We start from the raw sequence: 16,447 nt of genomic DNA on the forward strand, positions 1-16,447 counted from the left end.
GGACACCTGGGGTTCAACCTCTTGATACTATAAATTCCAAAACACACTGTCAAATTTATGTGGCATCAGGTCGCATTAAAGGATCCAAATATAACGCTCTCTCAATGCCGACAGGTTATATTACACTTTATATATAGTTCTAAACTATACTATAAGCGGCTCTATACACACGGCTATTATAATATAAAAGAAATAGTCAAACAAAAAGAGATTATACTTCGAAGAAATTCTATAAAAACGCAGGAAACCAATCATTTTAACGCACGTTTCTCTATATTCTCGGATTACGAAACGTTTCACCACATCTTCATTTTATCTCATTTATATATTTGTAATAAACGACAACTATTTTTTTATTTTTTGAATTTTTATTTATTTATTTTTTTTCTTTTATGGAACCAAAATTTTACTTTTCATAGAACTGCAGTTAAAGTTGAGTTTTAATTTTTATCTTTCGGAATCTTTGATGCTCTGATAATTAGCATTTTTAAGAAGGGGAAAAACTATAGAAGCTGTGAACAATCTTACAAAGCCACAGAAATATAATTCACTTAGAATTTTCTTTGTAGATTGGTGGGGAATGCAAAGTAATCCAAAATCACATTGTCACAACTCACAATTTATTTTGAACATATAAACGAACTACACAAAGCAACGATTTAATAATTTGTTTATAATATATAGAGTTGCACAATAAAGATTAATAGTCAGTTTAACACAGTCTTTTTTTTTACTTCACATTCGTAGAGAGAACAACAGTTTCAAAATTAATTAAATAAAATTATTACAATTTACACACAATTCATAAAATATAATCAACTAAGCTATTCAACGTCGGATCGAGTACTAACTCTCAAAATTTGGTTTCTCGTCGATATAATTTGTGAATGACTCACACGTCATTGTTCTATTACTACAATAGAATTGTCGAAATACATTTTCAATTTTAATTCTCGATATAATATTAATTTGCGCAGCAACAAGCTGATTTTAAAGATAATTCTTGTTTTCTTCTTCTATAGAAAGAAATAATTTAGCGACGACGCTGAGCATCGAAAATGAAACAAAAGTTTTTAGATTAAAAAAAGTGACCTAATGGTATTCCCAAATTGATTGAAAAAAGTTAAAATAACACCATTTGAACGCCAAGAACTAAAATTTTCAAAGCGCATGATTATTTCACAATATTCTTGTATTCCTTAAAATAATCATTAAGCAGAATTTCAATACAGAGATCGGTTTTTTTTTTGAAATATTGGAAAATAAATCTAACATTTAATTTAAAAATCTAAAAAGTTAATTTGATTTATTTTATTCATTCAAAAATCATTGGTACTTGACAATATGATAAAAAAGATGCCCCACTTTATACATATAAATATAACAGATTCGATTTCAAATTATTCATCACATTTCGATAGAATCTATTAATTATTATATACGCAGTACATACTTTATTGAACATTGTCTATAGACTGTCTTATAGTAAATATAGATATGTACGAAATTATTGATTACATTCCACGATATAAATGAGAAAAGATATTCAACAAATTAAGTATTAAGACTGAAATAAATGAATTTCAATTTTAGATAAGATGCAGGTTAAAGATAAATTTCTCCGAGAACAATCTATAATGTTTTTTTCGTATACTTCAATTTCTTAAATGATTTAAGATCTCGTTGGTGAACTGACACCAATCATTTTGCTCTCCATAGAGTAACCTGCTCCGCAACGATCCTAATAAACAACAATCCATAAAAATCGCGTAAATTATCGAAAACGTAAATCAACAAAAGAGACCGTGGGACAGAGATGGGGAAACGATTTCTCCTCAGTGAAAAGAAGAAGACAGAAATCAAGGGATTAGAAATGAAGAAAAAGAAAAAGATGAAGATGATGAAGAAGAAGAAGAAGAAGAGTAAAACTGTCTGTGAGGGTGATACGAAGGCGTTAAAAACGATTCGAATGTACATTCTAATTTAGCTAATCAGAATTCTTGGTAATTACGGTACATTTTCCTAAAATTCGTTCTTGAAAAAAAATTAATTAAAATTCTGCATTAAAAAGAAATTCTATAGTTAGAAATAGTTACTAGATTCGTCTGGTTAAGAAAATTTCTAGTTTAACTAACAAGAAATTTTTTGTTTGTAAAATTAGAGAATTCTGATTAATACGCAAAGTTTCTTTTAGTAGACTGTTATTGAACCAAAATTTTTTACCACCCTGATGAGAATATACTATTTCAGAAAAAGACCAGAAATTTTTTTACTAAATTCTAGTATGTTTAGAATTTTTTAACCAATATTTCTAATGTTTTTAACCAGTACAAGTGGTAAGGGTACATTTAACATTTTATTATGCTTACAAAAACTAAAATTCTTTGCTATTTTAACCGGAATTTTTTTTAGTTCGGTTAAATTAACTAATCTTGTTAAATAATTCTGGTTAACACACAAAGCGTTTCTCCCATAACCACGCGTGGTTATTTTTATTAAAAATTTCTGGTAAATTGAACAAGAATATACTATTTTGAAAAATAACAGGAAATTTTTTAATTACAAAAAATCTACTGTTTTTAACATAAAATTCTGGTTAAATTTACCAGAATTTTAAATATTTTTAACCAAAAAAAGTAGTAAGGGTATATTTAAAACTTTTTTTTTTATTTGAATAACCAGAATTCTAGTTATTTTAACCAGACTTTCTGGTTAAATTCATTAGAATTCTGATTCAATTAACTAAAATTGCGGATAATTTTACTAAAATTTCGAGTAAATTAACTAGAATTTTGATTAAACTAACAAAAATTCTGGTTAAATTAAGTAGAGTTTCTATAAGTTAAATTAACTAGAATTGTAGTCAATTGAAACAGAATTCGAGTAAATTAACTATAGAGTTATGGTTAAATTATTGAAAATTCTGTTTAAGTTTACTAGAATTAGAGTTAAATTAATTAAAATTTTTGGTTAAATTTACTAGAATTCCCAGAAAATTAACTAGAATTTCGTTAAACTGACTATAATTCTGGTTAAATTAATTAAAATTTGGTTAAACGAACTATAATTCTGGTTAAATTCATTGGGATTCTGGTTCATTTAACTAAAATTTTGTCCAATTTTACTAAAATTTCGAGTAAATTAATTAGAATTTTGATTAAACTAACCAAATTTCATGTTAAATTAATTAGAATTTCTAGTTACATTAACTGGAATTGTAGTAAATTTAACCAGAATTAGAGTAAATTAACTAGAATTATTATTAAGTTCTTGAAAATTCTGTTTAAGTTTACTAGAATTAGGGTTAAATTAATTAAAATTTTTGGTTAAATTTATTAGAATTCTCAGAAAATTAACTAGAATTTGGTTGAACTAACAATGATTCTGGTTCAATTAATTAGAATTCTGGTTAAATTTAATAGAATTTCGATTATTTTTATCTAGAATTTCGATTAATTTATCTAGAATTTTGAGTAAATTAACTAGAATTTTGATTAAACCAGTACTATATAGTTAAATTAATTAGAATTCTGGTTAAATTAATTAGAATTTCTAGTTACATTAACTGGAATTGTAGTAAATTTAACCAGAATTAGAGTAAATTAACTAGAATTATTATTAAGTTCTTGAAAATTCTGTTGAAGTTTTCTAGAATTAGGGTTAAATTAATTAAAATTTTTGGTTAAATTTATTAGAATTCTCAGAAAATTAACTAGAATTTGGTTGAGCTAACAATGATTCTGGTTCAATTAATTAGAATTCTGGTTAAATTTAATAGAATTTCGATTATTTTTATCTAGAATTTCGATTAATTTATCTAGAATTTTGAGTAAATTAACTAGAATTTTGATTAAACCAGTACTATATAGTTAAATTAATTAGAATTCTGGTTCAATTTACTAGAATTCCGGTTAGATCTAAAATTATCAAGATTTTTGGGTAAGCTAAGTAGAATTTTCATTTACTTAACTAAACGATTCTGGGTTATATATCTAAAATTATAATATGAAATATATTCTAAACATTTTTGATATTTTAACCCATATTGTAATTTAACCAATATTCTTGTTAATTTAACCGGGTTTCTAGTAAATTTAATCAGAATTTAAGTAAGCTTAATCAAAATTCCAATTAATTTAGACAGAATTACAGTAAATTTAAATAGAAATTTAATTAATTTACTCAGAATTCTATAGTTACTTTAACCGAAAGTCTAATTAATTTAACGATTTAACCAGAATTCTCTAGTTTTATTGATGAAAAGTTTCTATTTAGTGTAAGTAAATTTTTTTAATCATTTTTTGTATTTAGTAACTTTAACCACAAATTTTTTTTATTGTGTCGTCTATATAAAATTATTCAAATTTAAAATTCTTGTTAATTTAACAAGAATTTTGATAATATTTCAACTAGAATATATAGTATGATATATATCCCAAACTAGAATTTCTTTTAGTGTAAATTTAAGCAAACCAGAATTCTGGTTAAATCGAGGGTCAAATTAATTCAAAGTCTTGCACTGAATAGATGTTCTGGTTAAAGTTACCAGATGCATCTGAACAAGAAATTTTTAGATTAACTAACCAGAAATTTTTTGTTATCAAAACTAAAGAATTGTAATTAAATAATTATTTTTAGTAATAGACAAATAATTTTTTAGCAGATTTTTTTTTATCCTGAATTTCTGTCGAGATTTACGAAAATATATTATTTTGAAATATATCCATTTTTTTACGAGAAAAATTCTACAATGTTTAACATCCCTGAAATTAGCGTCAACACCAAGAGTCGAATTTCTAATACTTTTATTTCTGGTTGGAAAATTAAAATTAAAATATTGCATCACAGCAACGATCCTAATAAACAACAATCCATAAAAATCGCATAAATTATCAAAAACGTAAATCACCAAAAAGTTGATAGGGCAGATAGGGAAATGATTTCTCCACAGTACACACAAGAAGACAGAAATCAAGGGATTAGAAATGAAGGAGAAGCAAAAGAAGAAGTAGAAGAAGAAGACAAGTAAAATTGTCTGCGAGGGTGATACGAGGGCGTTAAAAACGATTCGGCTGGTTCGAGTTAGATTTTTAGAGGCCATTAAATTATACTGAAGGAAGCTCGATGACGGCGAGACTTGGGAATGTGCTAATATTCCAAGAAGCCGGGGACTTGAGTCCCTGAGAAAGTAATGGCAAAAGGTATAGATACTGCTCCTGCTACTACTACTACAACAACAAACAAGAACCATAGGAACCTGAACGATCCACCTCTCAGTGTCGATCTTTTTTTTTTTTTATTTCTTGCTTTGGACTTTTAAAGAGTTGCCTGAAAACTCGCCTCCCTGTGTGCTTCTTCTTCACCAATACGAATACAAAAGGCAGGGCCCCGAGAGAAGTCTCAACCTCGGGGTCTAATCAGATGCAGGTTAATCCCGCGAGCATCTTTTCTCCTTAAAACCCCTTTGCTCGTCGCTGCTTATATATATATATATATACACAATCTCAAAACGATGACCGTATGCGTGTACCTGTACATGTTTCACTCTCTGGCACGAGCAAAAAGCCTTCCTTATATATAGCTAGGGTACATGGCTGCATATAAATGACGGCATTACTTTTTTTTCCCTTGTTTTTACACCCAAGACCGCATATGCTCAATGACAATGTGATATTGTGATATCAAATTATTTTAGTCTGATGCGCTCTATTGTCGTTCGTCAGCTGAGAAATACTCGTAAACTTTAGCTGCTCTCAACATCAAAGGGAACATTTCTTTGTGCGATCTGAGAATTTTTAAACAAAAACTATTTTCACTATGTGTATGAAAATTGGACTTATTCCTGTGAATGTGAATTCGATTAGAAGTGATCTGTTGATACCAATAGTGATTTTGTATATTTACTTCCAAATGCTGACAATGTGACAACGTTTACGAACAATAAAATTTGTATGAAAAAAAAAATTGTTATCACAGGCTTCGCACTCACCTACTAAAACCTACTATTTACTACTTTTTTACGTTATGCATTATGTTTTTTACCTAAATAGTAATTTAGGTACGTTTTTTAGATTTTAGCCATACTAAAAGCTACTATTTCTGTTTTTTTAATTTCCACTACATTCGCTAACAACAGAAATCAAAAAACTATTCTCAAAAATGATAATCAAATTCATTAAAACGATTCAATTATTTTCAAAAAATATTCGGAATTCAATTATTTTCAATATCTATGTATTTTCATAAAATTTTGCAAAAGAAATAAATTATTTAAAAAATATTGATGTAATTCATACAAAATTCAATTATTTTCATATAAATAATAAAATTTCCACAGGAATTCAATACTAATTTTGAATTGCATTTGCAAAAAAATTTCAAAAAAATCAATTATTTAATTAACAAAAATTTTATACAATTCTTTACAATAATTCAAATATTTTCACTAATAATAACATTTTTTATAAAAATTAAATTAAAAAAAAAATTTTTTGATAAAATTCTAAGCAAGAATTTAATTATTTTCCTAAACAATAAAACTCATCAAAGAATTTCAATTATTTTTAATTCTCTTTTAAATTAATTCATTGGAAAATTCAATTATTTACACAAAATAAAGTTTTCCACAAGAATTCAATTACTTAAATTAAATTTTTATAATTTTTATTATATTTCGAAAAAATTAATTATTTAAAACAATGTTTATAAAATTCAATTATTTTCAAAAATAACAAAATTTTTGCACAGAAATTCAATTCTTTTTAAAGATTTTAATAAAATTTTTCGCAATAATTCAATTATTTTTTTCATAAATAATAAAATTCTTCTCAGGAATTCAATTATTTTTGAAATTTTTAATAAAATTCTTATCAACTATTCAATAATTTACATAAATAATAAAATTCATCACAGGATTTCGCAATTACTTTTAATACAATTTTACAGGAGTTGCTCAAAAAATTTAATTATTCTAAAAAATGTAATTTTAATTCCTCGAAATTTTCAATTATTTTTTAAGAATTCAATTATTTTCAAGTATTTTAATATTTTTTTGAAATTTTTTTGGAAGAATTCAAATATTTAAAAAAATATTAGAATTTTCCACAGGAATTCAATTATTTTCAAATATTTTAATAAAATTGTTCGAAAGAAATCAATTATTTTAAATACATTTTTTATTAAATTTTTATAAAATAATTCAATTTATTATTCTTTTAGATTTTAATAAAATTCTTCCCAAGAATTTAATTATTTACATAAATAATTCTTCGAAAGAATTCAATTATTTATTAAAGGTAAATAACAAAATTATTCCCGAAAATTCAATTATTTTAAGGCATTTTTATAAAATTCTTTGGAAAATTCAATTATTTTCATAAATAACAATATTCATCACAAGAATTCAATTATTTTTAAAAGTAATAAATTTCTTCTTGGAAATTTAATTATTTTAAAAAGTTCTAATAGGTTTTAATTATTTTCTAAAATAATTAAATGGTTTTTAGGAATGCAATTATTTTAAAAAAAATTTAATAAAATAGCACACCAGACATTCAATTATTCTTAAAAATTTTAATAGAATTCTTTGTAAAATTTAATTATTTTAAAAAAATTTTCGCAATTCAATGATTTTCAAATTTTAATATCTACTATTTTCATAAAATTTCCAAACAGAATTCAATTATTTAAAAAAAATTGTTGTCAAAATCTTTGTAAGAATTCAATTTTTTTTCATGAATAATAAAAATTTCTCAGAAATTTAATTATTTAAATTAGAATTTGCATAAAATTAGTCGAAAGAAATCAATTATTTTAAGTACAATTTTAATTAAATTTTTTTGAAATATGTAAATCAATTATTCTTTTAGATTTTAATATAAAATTCTTCCCAAGAATTCAATTATTTACATAGATAATGCTTCAAAAGAATTCAATTATTAAAGATAAATAACAAATTGATTCCCAAAAATTCAATTATTTTGAGGCATTTTAATAAAATTCTTTGCAAAATTCAATTATTTTCATAATTAACAATATTCATGACAAGAATTCAATTATTTTTAAAAGTAATAAGTTTCTTCTTGGAAATGCAATTATTTAAAAAAATTCTAATAAAATCGTTCGAAAGAATTCAATTATTTTTATAAATATTTAAACTCTTAAATGAATAATAAAATTCGTTGCAGGAATTCAATTTATTAGCACGATAAGAAAGAAATAAATATTTTTTGATGAAAATTAGGAAAAGACAGGTAAATAAAAAAATATTGAAGAATTCTTTGTCAGTTTTGTGACGTGTCTAAAACGAGTTTTTTTGGTAGTCAAGTTTAATTTTTCGATAGATACTTTTTACTACTTTTTTTTAGTTTGAAAGCTACTTTTTGCTACTTTTTTAAAATTAATTATCGAGTGCGAAATCTGTTATCATAAAAAGAAACTCGTGTAAATAATGGTCAATTCCGATTGACCAGTACCGGAAGTATAAATATCCACATTTGTATTTCCTCCTATACGCAATAAGGACCCACTTTTCCTAAATAAAATCATTTTCCGCATAAACATATTGAAAAACATAATCTCATTTCCTCCCTCTTTCCTCAAAACAAAGATCATTTTCCCTTCTCATCTACTTTATTTAAAGATCACCATACAGAATAATATGTCTCAAACGGTTTTATCAGCAGGAAATTTAATGTACAATATGGTAATGTGTTTATATATCAGTTACGATATTGCGCAGTGTATTCACCTATGAACAGTTACGATACATACAATATACTGTTTGTCTTTATTTTATATATTCAATTGAGGGAAAAAGGAAAAACAGAAAATGAGAATACACAAGATAACCCAGAATTGCAATGAGAAGAAGTGAATTCAAAATATGGTAACGCACAAAGAGAGGTTGAACAGAAGACACGCGAAGAAATTGAACGGCACGATTATTGGAAAATATATACACGAGCTACGTAACTTGCGGATCAGATCTGTACTCCTCGTATATCTAACATACGCGGATATAAATATATGCACGTTACCAATATATATATATTCACCCTATACGTAAATATATACATACTATATATATATATATATAATTGTATTTGTGCAGGCATATCCGAGCAACAACCAGCTATGGCAAATGCAGCCATAGGCCGTTGCCCCGCATAAATCCCACCATAGAGGATTGCAAAGATGCAACTCTTCGGTATTACGACAACACTCTTCAGCCAAACATAATGCTTTTTCTCTTATTTTGACATAAATCACACTTTTCTTCACACTTCTTTTTCTTCAGGCATATTTTTTATTGACTTTTTTTTAACATTTTTCTTTTCACAATCTTTCTTTTCCCGCAGATAGGATGGTATTTTTTTTAGGAAAAATTGGCAGCAATTTTCCGTGGCGAACTTTCTTAAAAATAGTGTTTTTGCAGTGAAAAAAATACTAATTAAGTAAAATTTAACGTTAAACTGAAACTGAACTACTTTGTCGGTTCAGATTTCCTGAATTTTTTCGTGGTTGTCACAAAAATTTAGTTTTGTTTTCCCTGATTTCCAGACTTTTTCACTTTTTCCCTGATCCTAAAAAATATTTTGATTTACTCAAAAAATTATTAGATACTAAAAAAATATCTTATTTACATTTATTATCATGAATTTCTTCAATTGGAAAATTATTCGAAAACATCAAGAATCTTTTTTTTTAATAAATATTTAATAATTATTATTTTTCCATAGGAATTCAGATTTTCGAAAATTTCAAATTCAATAACTTACAAGAATATTATTAGAAAACATTAAGATATGGATTGCTCCGAGTCGAAGACTCGGAGTGATCGATTTCTTCATGTTTCATAATAATTAAAGATGATCGAGTGATAAAATCATTATTTTATATTATAAGAATATTGTTAACTTCTTTAAAATTATTTTTAACATTTGAATTCATTTATTTTGTACAAGTTTTAGCTAAAATTCTTCTTAAAATCAATTATTATTAATAATTTTTAAAAAAAGTACTTTGAGAATTTTCAAATCCATTTGTTTATAATTCAATTTTACGAAATTCTTCAATTAAATGTATATTAGAAAATAAAATATTTAATTAATTTAAAAAGAAATTCAATTAAACTTTAAAAAAAATTAATTCTACAGAATTGTTAGTTAAAAGTATGAAAAATTGAAATTTTCAAAGATTTTAATTTGAAACCATTTCAAAAATCAATTGTTTCTAAAAATTTGTGCTATAATTCTGTTAATATTCAATTATCATCTAAAATTTTAACTAAAATTCAATTTTAAATCACTTTTTATTAGAAAATTCTACTAGAATTCAATTATATAAATACAGAAATAAATAATTTATTAAATAATTGAATCAACAAATTTTTAAATAAATGAATTCTGTCCACGAATTTTAATAAAAATTTTTAAGAATAATTATACATTTTTCGAGGAATGCAATTAAAATTGCATTAAAAAAAATTGAAATTCTTCGATGAGTTATATATTAAAAAAATTGAATCCTTGTAAAAAAATTTAAATTATTTATGAAAAGATTTGATTTATTAAGAACAAATTTATAAAAATTTGTATAAATAATTGAATTCCTGTGAAATTTTTATTATTTATGAAAATAATTGAATGCCAAAAAAGAATTTTATTATTTATGAAAATAATTGAATCCCTGTAAAAAAATTCATTACTTATGAAAAGAATTGAATTGTTGCGAACAAATTTACAAAAATTTCTATATAATTGAATTGCTATTAAATCTTTTTAATTTTTTTTTTTAAAATAATTGAATTCTTTTGGAAATTTTTTTCTAAACAGTTGATATTGAAAATAAATGAATTGAGGAAAATTATTAAAAATAATTAAATTTCGGAGAAGAATTTTATTACTTATAAAGATAAATAATTGAAATTTTGACGAGAAAATTCTAAGAGAATATAATTACAAGTTTAAATACAAAAAAAATTAATTTATTGAATAATTGTATGTTTCTTAAAAACGATTTTTAATAAAATTTTTAATTACATTTTTCGAGGAATTCAATTAAAATTGTTTCCAAAAATAATAATTTAAATATTGCGATGAGTTTCATTATTATTTATGGAAATAATTGAATTCCTACAAGGAATATTTTATTATTTTTGAAAACGATTGAATTTCTATAAAAAAATGTTATTATTTATGAACCGGAATTTTAAATTAATTTAACTAGAATTCTGATAATTAAACTACATTATCATTTTAAAAATACAAGAATTATATGGTTAAATTAATTAGAATTTTGGTTAAATTTATTGGAATTCCGGTTAGTTTAACTAGAATTTTAGATAAACTTACTACAATTTTCCTAAAATAAAAAAGAATTCTGGTGAAATTTACTAAAATTTCGGTTAAATTAGCTAGAATTTTGTAAAATGAACAAAAATTCTGGTGAAATTTACTAGAATTCTGATCAAATTAATTAGAATTCTGGTTAAATTAATTAGAATTTATGGTTAAATTAGTTAGAATTCTGGTTCAATTAATTAGAATTCTAATTAAGTTAACTAAATTAACTAAAACTATAATTATAATTCTAGTTAAAATTGCGGTTAATTTTACCAAAGTTTCGAGTAAATTAACTGGAATTTTGATTAAACTGACCAAAATTCTGGTTAAATTAATTAGAATTTTGGTTAAATTAACTAGAATTATGATTAAATGAATAATAAATTTTATTAAATTTATCAGGATTATTATAATAATCAATCAATTAATTACAATAAACAATAACCTGAATTATCAATAAAATTCTTATAAAAAGTACATTCAATTAATAAAATTACCACCATAACCGAAAGTTCCTTAAACGAATAATGCGAATGAATGAAAACAGTTTACGAATCAAATAAAAAGGAAAAAAAAAGTGTCGCTTTAAGCAGAATAGAAATCAAACTTGATTTTTCCTCCACTAAAAAGAAATTGAAGAAACGCGGAAGACGTTTGTGTATTGAATCTTAATCTCTAGCGCAGGAAATCGACACTTATAGACATCACGTGAATATCAGGTTTGACTTCTTCGGCATTTGTGAACCGGAGCAAAGAAACTGTTATTAGAACATAAACCTATTGAACTTTGCTCATCATTTTTCTCGCAATTTTATTGTATTGCAAGCATCATCAACAATAAAATACAGGGAAAAAAACAATGAAAGAATAAGACTATATACAGTTATATATATATATATACAAAATAAAGTACTAAAAGGAGTCAATAATAATAATAATTCCCAGTCGCCGAGAAAAACAATCGATAAATATCTTTTCAGGAAAATAAGATTATTTTCAAACAACTTAACAAGCGTTAGTTATAATAATGACAATATTTCTCCCTCTATAATATAATGTATACATGAAGTTTGATAATTCACTGATAAATAATTATGAAGTAATGCATAAAATGCAAATGAGGAACAAGTGAAATAAAGCGACTTCAAAGTTTGCTTCTATTCTAAGTTACACATCTAATTAGTGAGATCTAGTTAGAAATATGGTTATTTATAAAATAATCAAATTATAAAGTTTTGCAATAATAACAAAAATCCTAGTTCATAATAATTATGACAATAAAAAGTAAAAATAATACTAATATAATTAGAAATTTTAATCATTTTCTAGGACCAAAAAATTATATTTGAAAAAGTTACTTTTTTTCATTTGTTAACTCATATGAATTTTTGTTGTAATTTGAAAATGTCTTCACTTCTGAATGTTTTGGTCGAAAGAGAAGAGAGCATTAAAAAGATTTGCGAGCGTGAGAGGCAAACGTGTATATTTTATTTTATTTTATTTTTACGCTTGTGGACGAAATTGTAGGCGGGTCACGAAGATTTCGCATCTGACAAGGACATGCGAATTGGCTCGACCGTTTATTTTTTATTTCTTTCATTTTTTTTTTAATGGTAAAACTGGGTTCCCAGGGCGCTTGAATCAGCCTTGGGAACATTTACAAGTTCTTTCGGATACCATATTCGCTCGTTAGTTTTCTCGTTGATAATGCATATATACATTATTCACACACACATAAATCCCTTTGAAATATGAAAAAGTTTCCGATTATGCCATATATGTATAATGTATGTATATGACAACATTTCTAACGGCGCATTTAACAAATTAATAATTTGGTTATCTCACAAGCAGCTCACAGTTTGTCACATTATTTTGATATATAATGAGCTTACTGTTTTCCATTCGTATTCAAAAATTATGTAATTTCCGATTGTAAGAGCGCTTATTATTTAGGATTATAATTATAATCATTCATTAAAATGTTAACAATGATGTCTATATTTTCTGTTTCGCGATATTTATATTATGAATATTCTCAATTTAATGAAGATTATACAGCTTGATTAAAGAGTCATCAAGAAACCCAGCTGAAAAAGTTCTGTAGAATTTCACTAGAATCATTCTATATGAATTCTAGTGAATATTCTATAGAATTTCACTAGAATGATTCTATAGAATTTTTACATGAATTCTACTAAATTTTAGTGATTTTTAAATAGAAAGAATTTAAATTCGTAAAATAATATTTTTCAACTTTATATTATTATGTTTAATTGAATTTTACATTTTATTTATATAAAAGATTTTAATCAAAAATTATTTTTATCATTTAAATATATTATATAATTCATTTAACTTAGTAACAGGGCTCGAACCAGTGAAAATATATTTAAAAATACGGACTTTACGGACCAAAAATTGAAAAATTACGAACCAGTTACTAACGAAAATATAACTTGTCCAGCGTCAATTTAAAGAACATTTTATTTAAAAGTATAAATTAAATTTTTTCATAACTATAAAACATGATAGAAAAAATAGAAAAATTATAGTTAACACTAAAAAAAAATTAATTTTTGAGAAGTTACAAATTATTGACGAATTTCTCGCAAAATGTAATTATTCTTAAAAATTTCATTAAAAATCGTCGAAAGATTTCAATTATTTAAAAATATGATGATAAAATTCTTTATGAGTCTTCGACTCGGAGTGATCGATATCATCATGTTTTATATTAATTAAAGATGGCAAATTAATAAAATCATTATTTTATATTATAAGAATATTTTACTTCTTCAAAATTATTGACATCATTTCAATTCAATTATAATTTTTTTAAGAATTTTCCATTAAACTTTTTCTTTAAAATCAATTAATTTTCGAAAAAGTTCTTCGACAATTTTCAAAATCCGTTTATTTACAATATTCAATTTTATAAATTTCAATAAAATTATTCATAAATTCTTCAATTAAATTTATATTAGACAATAAATACTTCAAATAATATTAAAAAAATTCAATTACACTTTTTCAAAAAAAATTAATTTCAAAATTCAATTATTTCTAAAAATTCACGCTTTATTGCTTTTAATATTCAATTATTATTATCTAAAATTTTAACTGAAATTCATTTTTAAATCAATTTTTATTAGAAAATTCAGCTAGATTTAAAATTATTTAAATACAAAAATTAATAATTTAATGAACAATTAAATGTTTCTCAAAATTCAAATCTTATAAAGAATTTAATCATAATATTTTTAAATAATTGCATTTTTTCGACGATTTTTAAGGAAATTTTTAAGAATAATTACATTTTCCGAGAAATTTTGCAATAATTTGTAACTTCTCCAAAATTAAATTTTTATCAGTGTTAACTAAAATTTTTCTATAAATCCATTATTTTTAATAATTTTTGAAAGTTTTTTGAGAATTTTCAAATTCATTTGTTTTTAACTGAAATTCGTTTTTAATTTTAAAATTAAAAATAATTGAAATTCTCCGATGAGTATAATTTATGAAAATAATTAAATCCCTAAAAAGAATTTTATTATTTACAAAAATAATTGAATCCCTGTAAAAATGTTATTTATATAAAAATAATTGAATTATATTGCGAAGAAATTTATAGTGAATTAAAGTGAAATAATTGAATTTAATGTAAATAATGTAAATAATGTAAATAATTGAATTTCTGTGAAAGTTTTATTATTTTTTAAAAATTTATTGAATAATTGACTGTTCCTTAATATTCAATTCTCATAAAAAATTTTATCAACATATTTTTAAGTAATTGAATTCTTTTGACGATTCTTCATAAAATTTTCAAGAACAATTACATTTTTCGAAAAATTCAATTAAAATTGTATTAAAATTTAAAAATAATTGAAATTCTGCATTGAGTTTTATTATTTATGAAAATAATAAAATTCCTAAAAAGAATTTTACTATTTGTTGAACATAATTAAATGTCTGCGAATGATTTTATTAGTCTTGAAAACAATTGAATTTCTGCAATAATTTGTAACTTCTCAAAAATTCAATTTTTTTTAGTGTTAACTTTCTATAAATCCATTATTTTTAATAATTTTTGAAAAAGTTTTTTGTGAATTTTCAAATTTTCTTTTGTTTTAAATTGAAATTCATTTTTAAATCAATTTTTCTTAGTAAATTCTACTAGAATTCCATGATTTAAATACAAAAAAATAATGTATTGAATATTTGAATGTTTCTTAAAATTGAATTCTCATAAAAAATTTTATCAACAAATTTTTAAATAATTGAATTCGTTTGACGAATTTTAATAAATTTTTTATTAATAATTACATTTAACGAGGAAATCAATTAAAATTTTATTAGGTACAAATAATTGAAGTTCTGCGATGGGTTTTACTGTTTATGAAAATAATTAAATTACTAAAAAGAATTTTACTGTTAAGAAAAATAATTGAATTATATTGCCAAGAGTTTTATTCAAATTTTTGAAAATAATTGAAATTCGGAGGAATTCCATATTATTTATATTTTATAAAGATAATTGAAATTTTGATGAGAATTTTTAAAAATTGTTGAATATAATTGAATTTTTGCGAAGAATTTTATTACTTTTGAAAATAATTAAATTTTTACAATCATTTGTATAATTTCTCTTTAATTCTCCAAATTATATCGTACAATTTACAAACTTTTCATTCTTTTTTAATCAAATTACGGACCTTTTAAAAAAAAAAAAAAATGGCTTTTACGTACTTGAAGCAAATTTACAGATCTTTACGGGATTTATAGACCGAATGCCTAGGTCACCGTCAGATGGCAGTTCAGTTCCTTCTTGGAATTTTTTCTGACACCTGGTGGTGACCTTGGAGTTCTCAAGTGGAGAAATTGAACCACCATTTTATCCCTCAAAATAATTATATTATTTTGATTTACAATTATTATTTTACAATGAAAAAAAATATTGTGAGAATTATTTGAATTGTGTGTTTAGTGCACGCTAATTATTCAAAAACAATAGTCATTATTTCTATAATTATAAATAATGTACGAATCTTCACAATTATAATTAGGGACAATTTATAACAATTTTGATACTTTTTTTT

General features: G+C 23.4%; 1 protein-coding gene across 3 annotated transcripts in view; it reads right to left on the reverse strand.

The window, feature by feature from the left end:
- Window positions 1-16,447, reverse strand: part of LOC122504526 (unconventional myosin-IXb) — a 140,849-nt gene that overhangs the window by 53,901 nt on the left and 70,501 nt on the right. The window contains exon 1 of one of the 3 annotated variants that reach the window (XM_043615702.1): window positions 618-966. The exons of the other annotated variants lie outside the window; for them this stretch is intronic. Coding sequence (XP_043471637.1) covers window positions 618-633 — 16 coding nt within the window. The 5' untranslated portion in view covers window positions 634-966. Of the gene's footprint in view, window positions 1-617; window positions 967-16,447 lie in introns of those variants that run through there. 3 annotated transcript variants of the gene reach the window in all.

This window comes from Leptopilina heterotoma, unplaced genomic scaffold (genome assembly GCF_015476425.1).
Source record: "Leptopilina heterotoma isolate Lh14 unplaced genomic scaffold, ASM1547642v1 Lhet_111, whole genome shotgun sequence".
Lineage (NCBI taxonomy): Eukaryota > Metazoa > Arthropoda > Insecta > Hymenoptera > Figitidae > Leptopilina > Leptopilina heterotoma.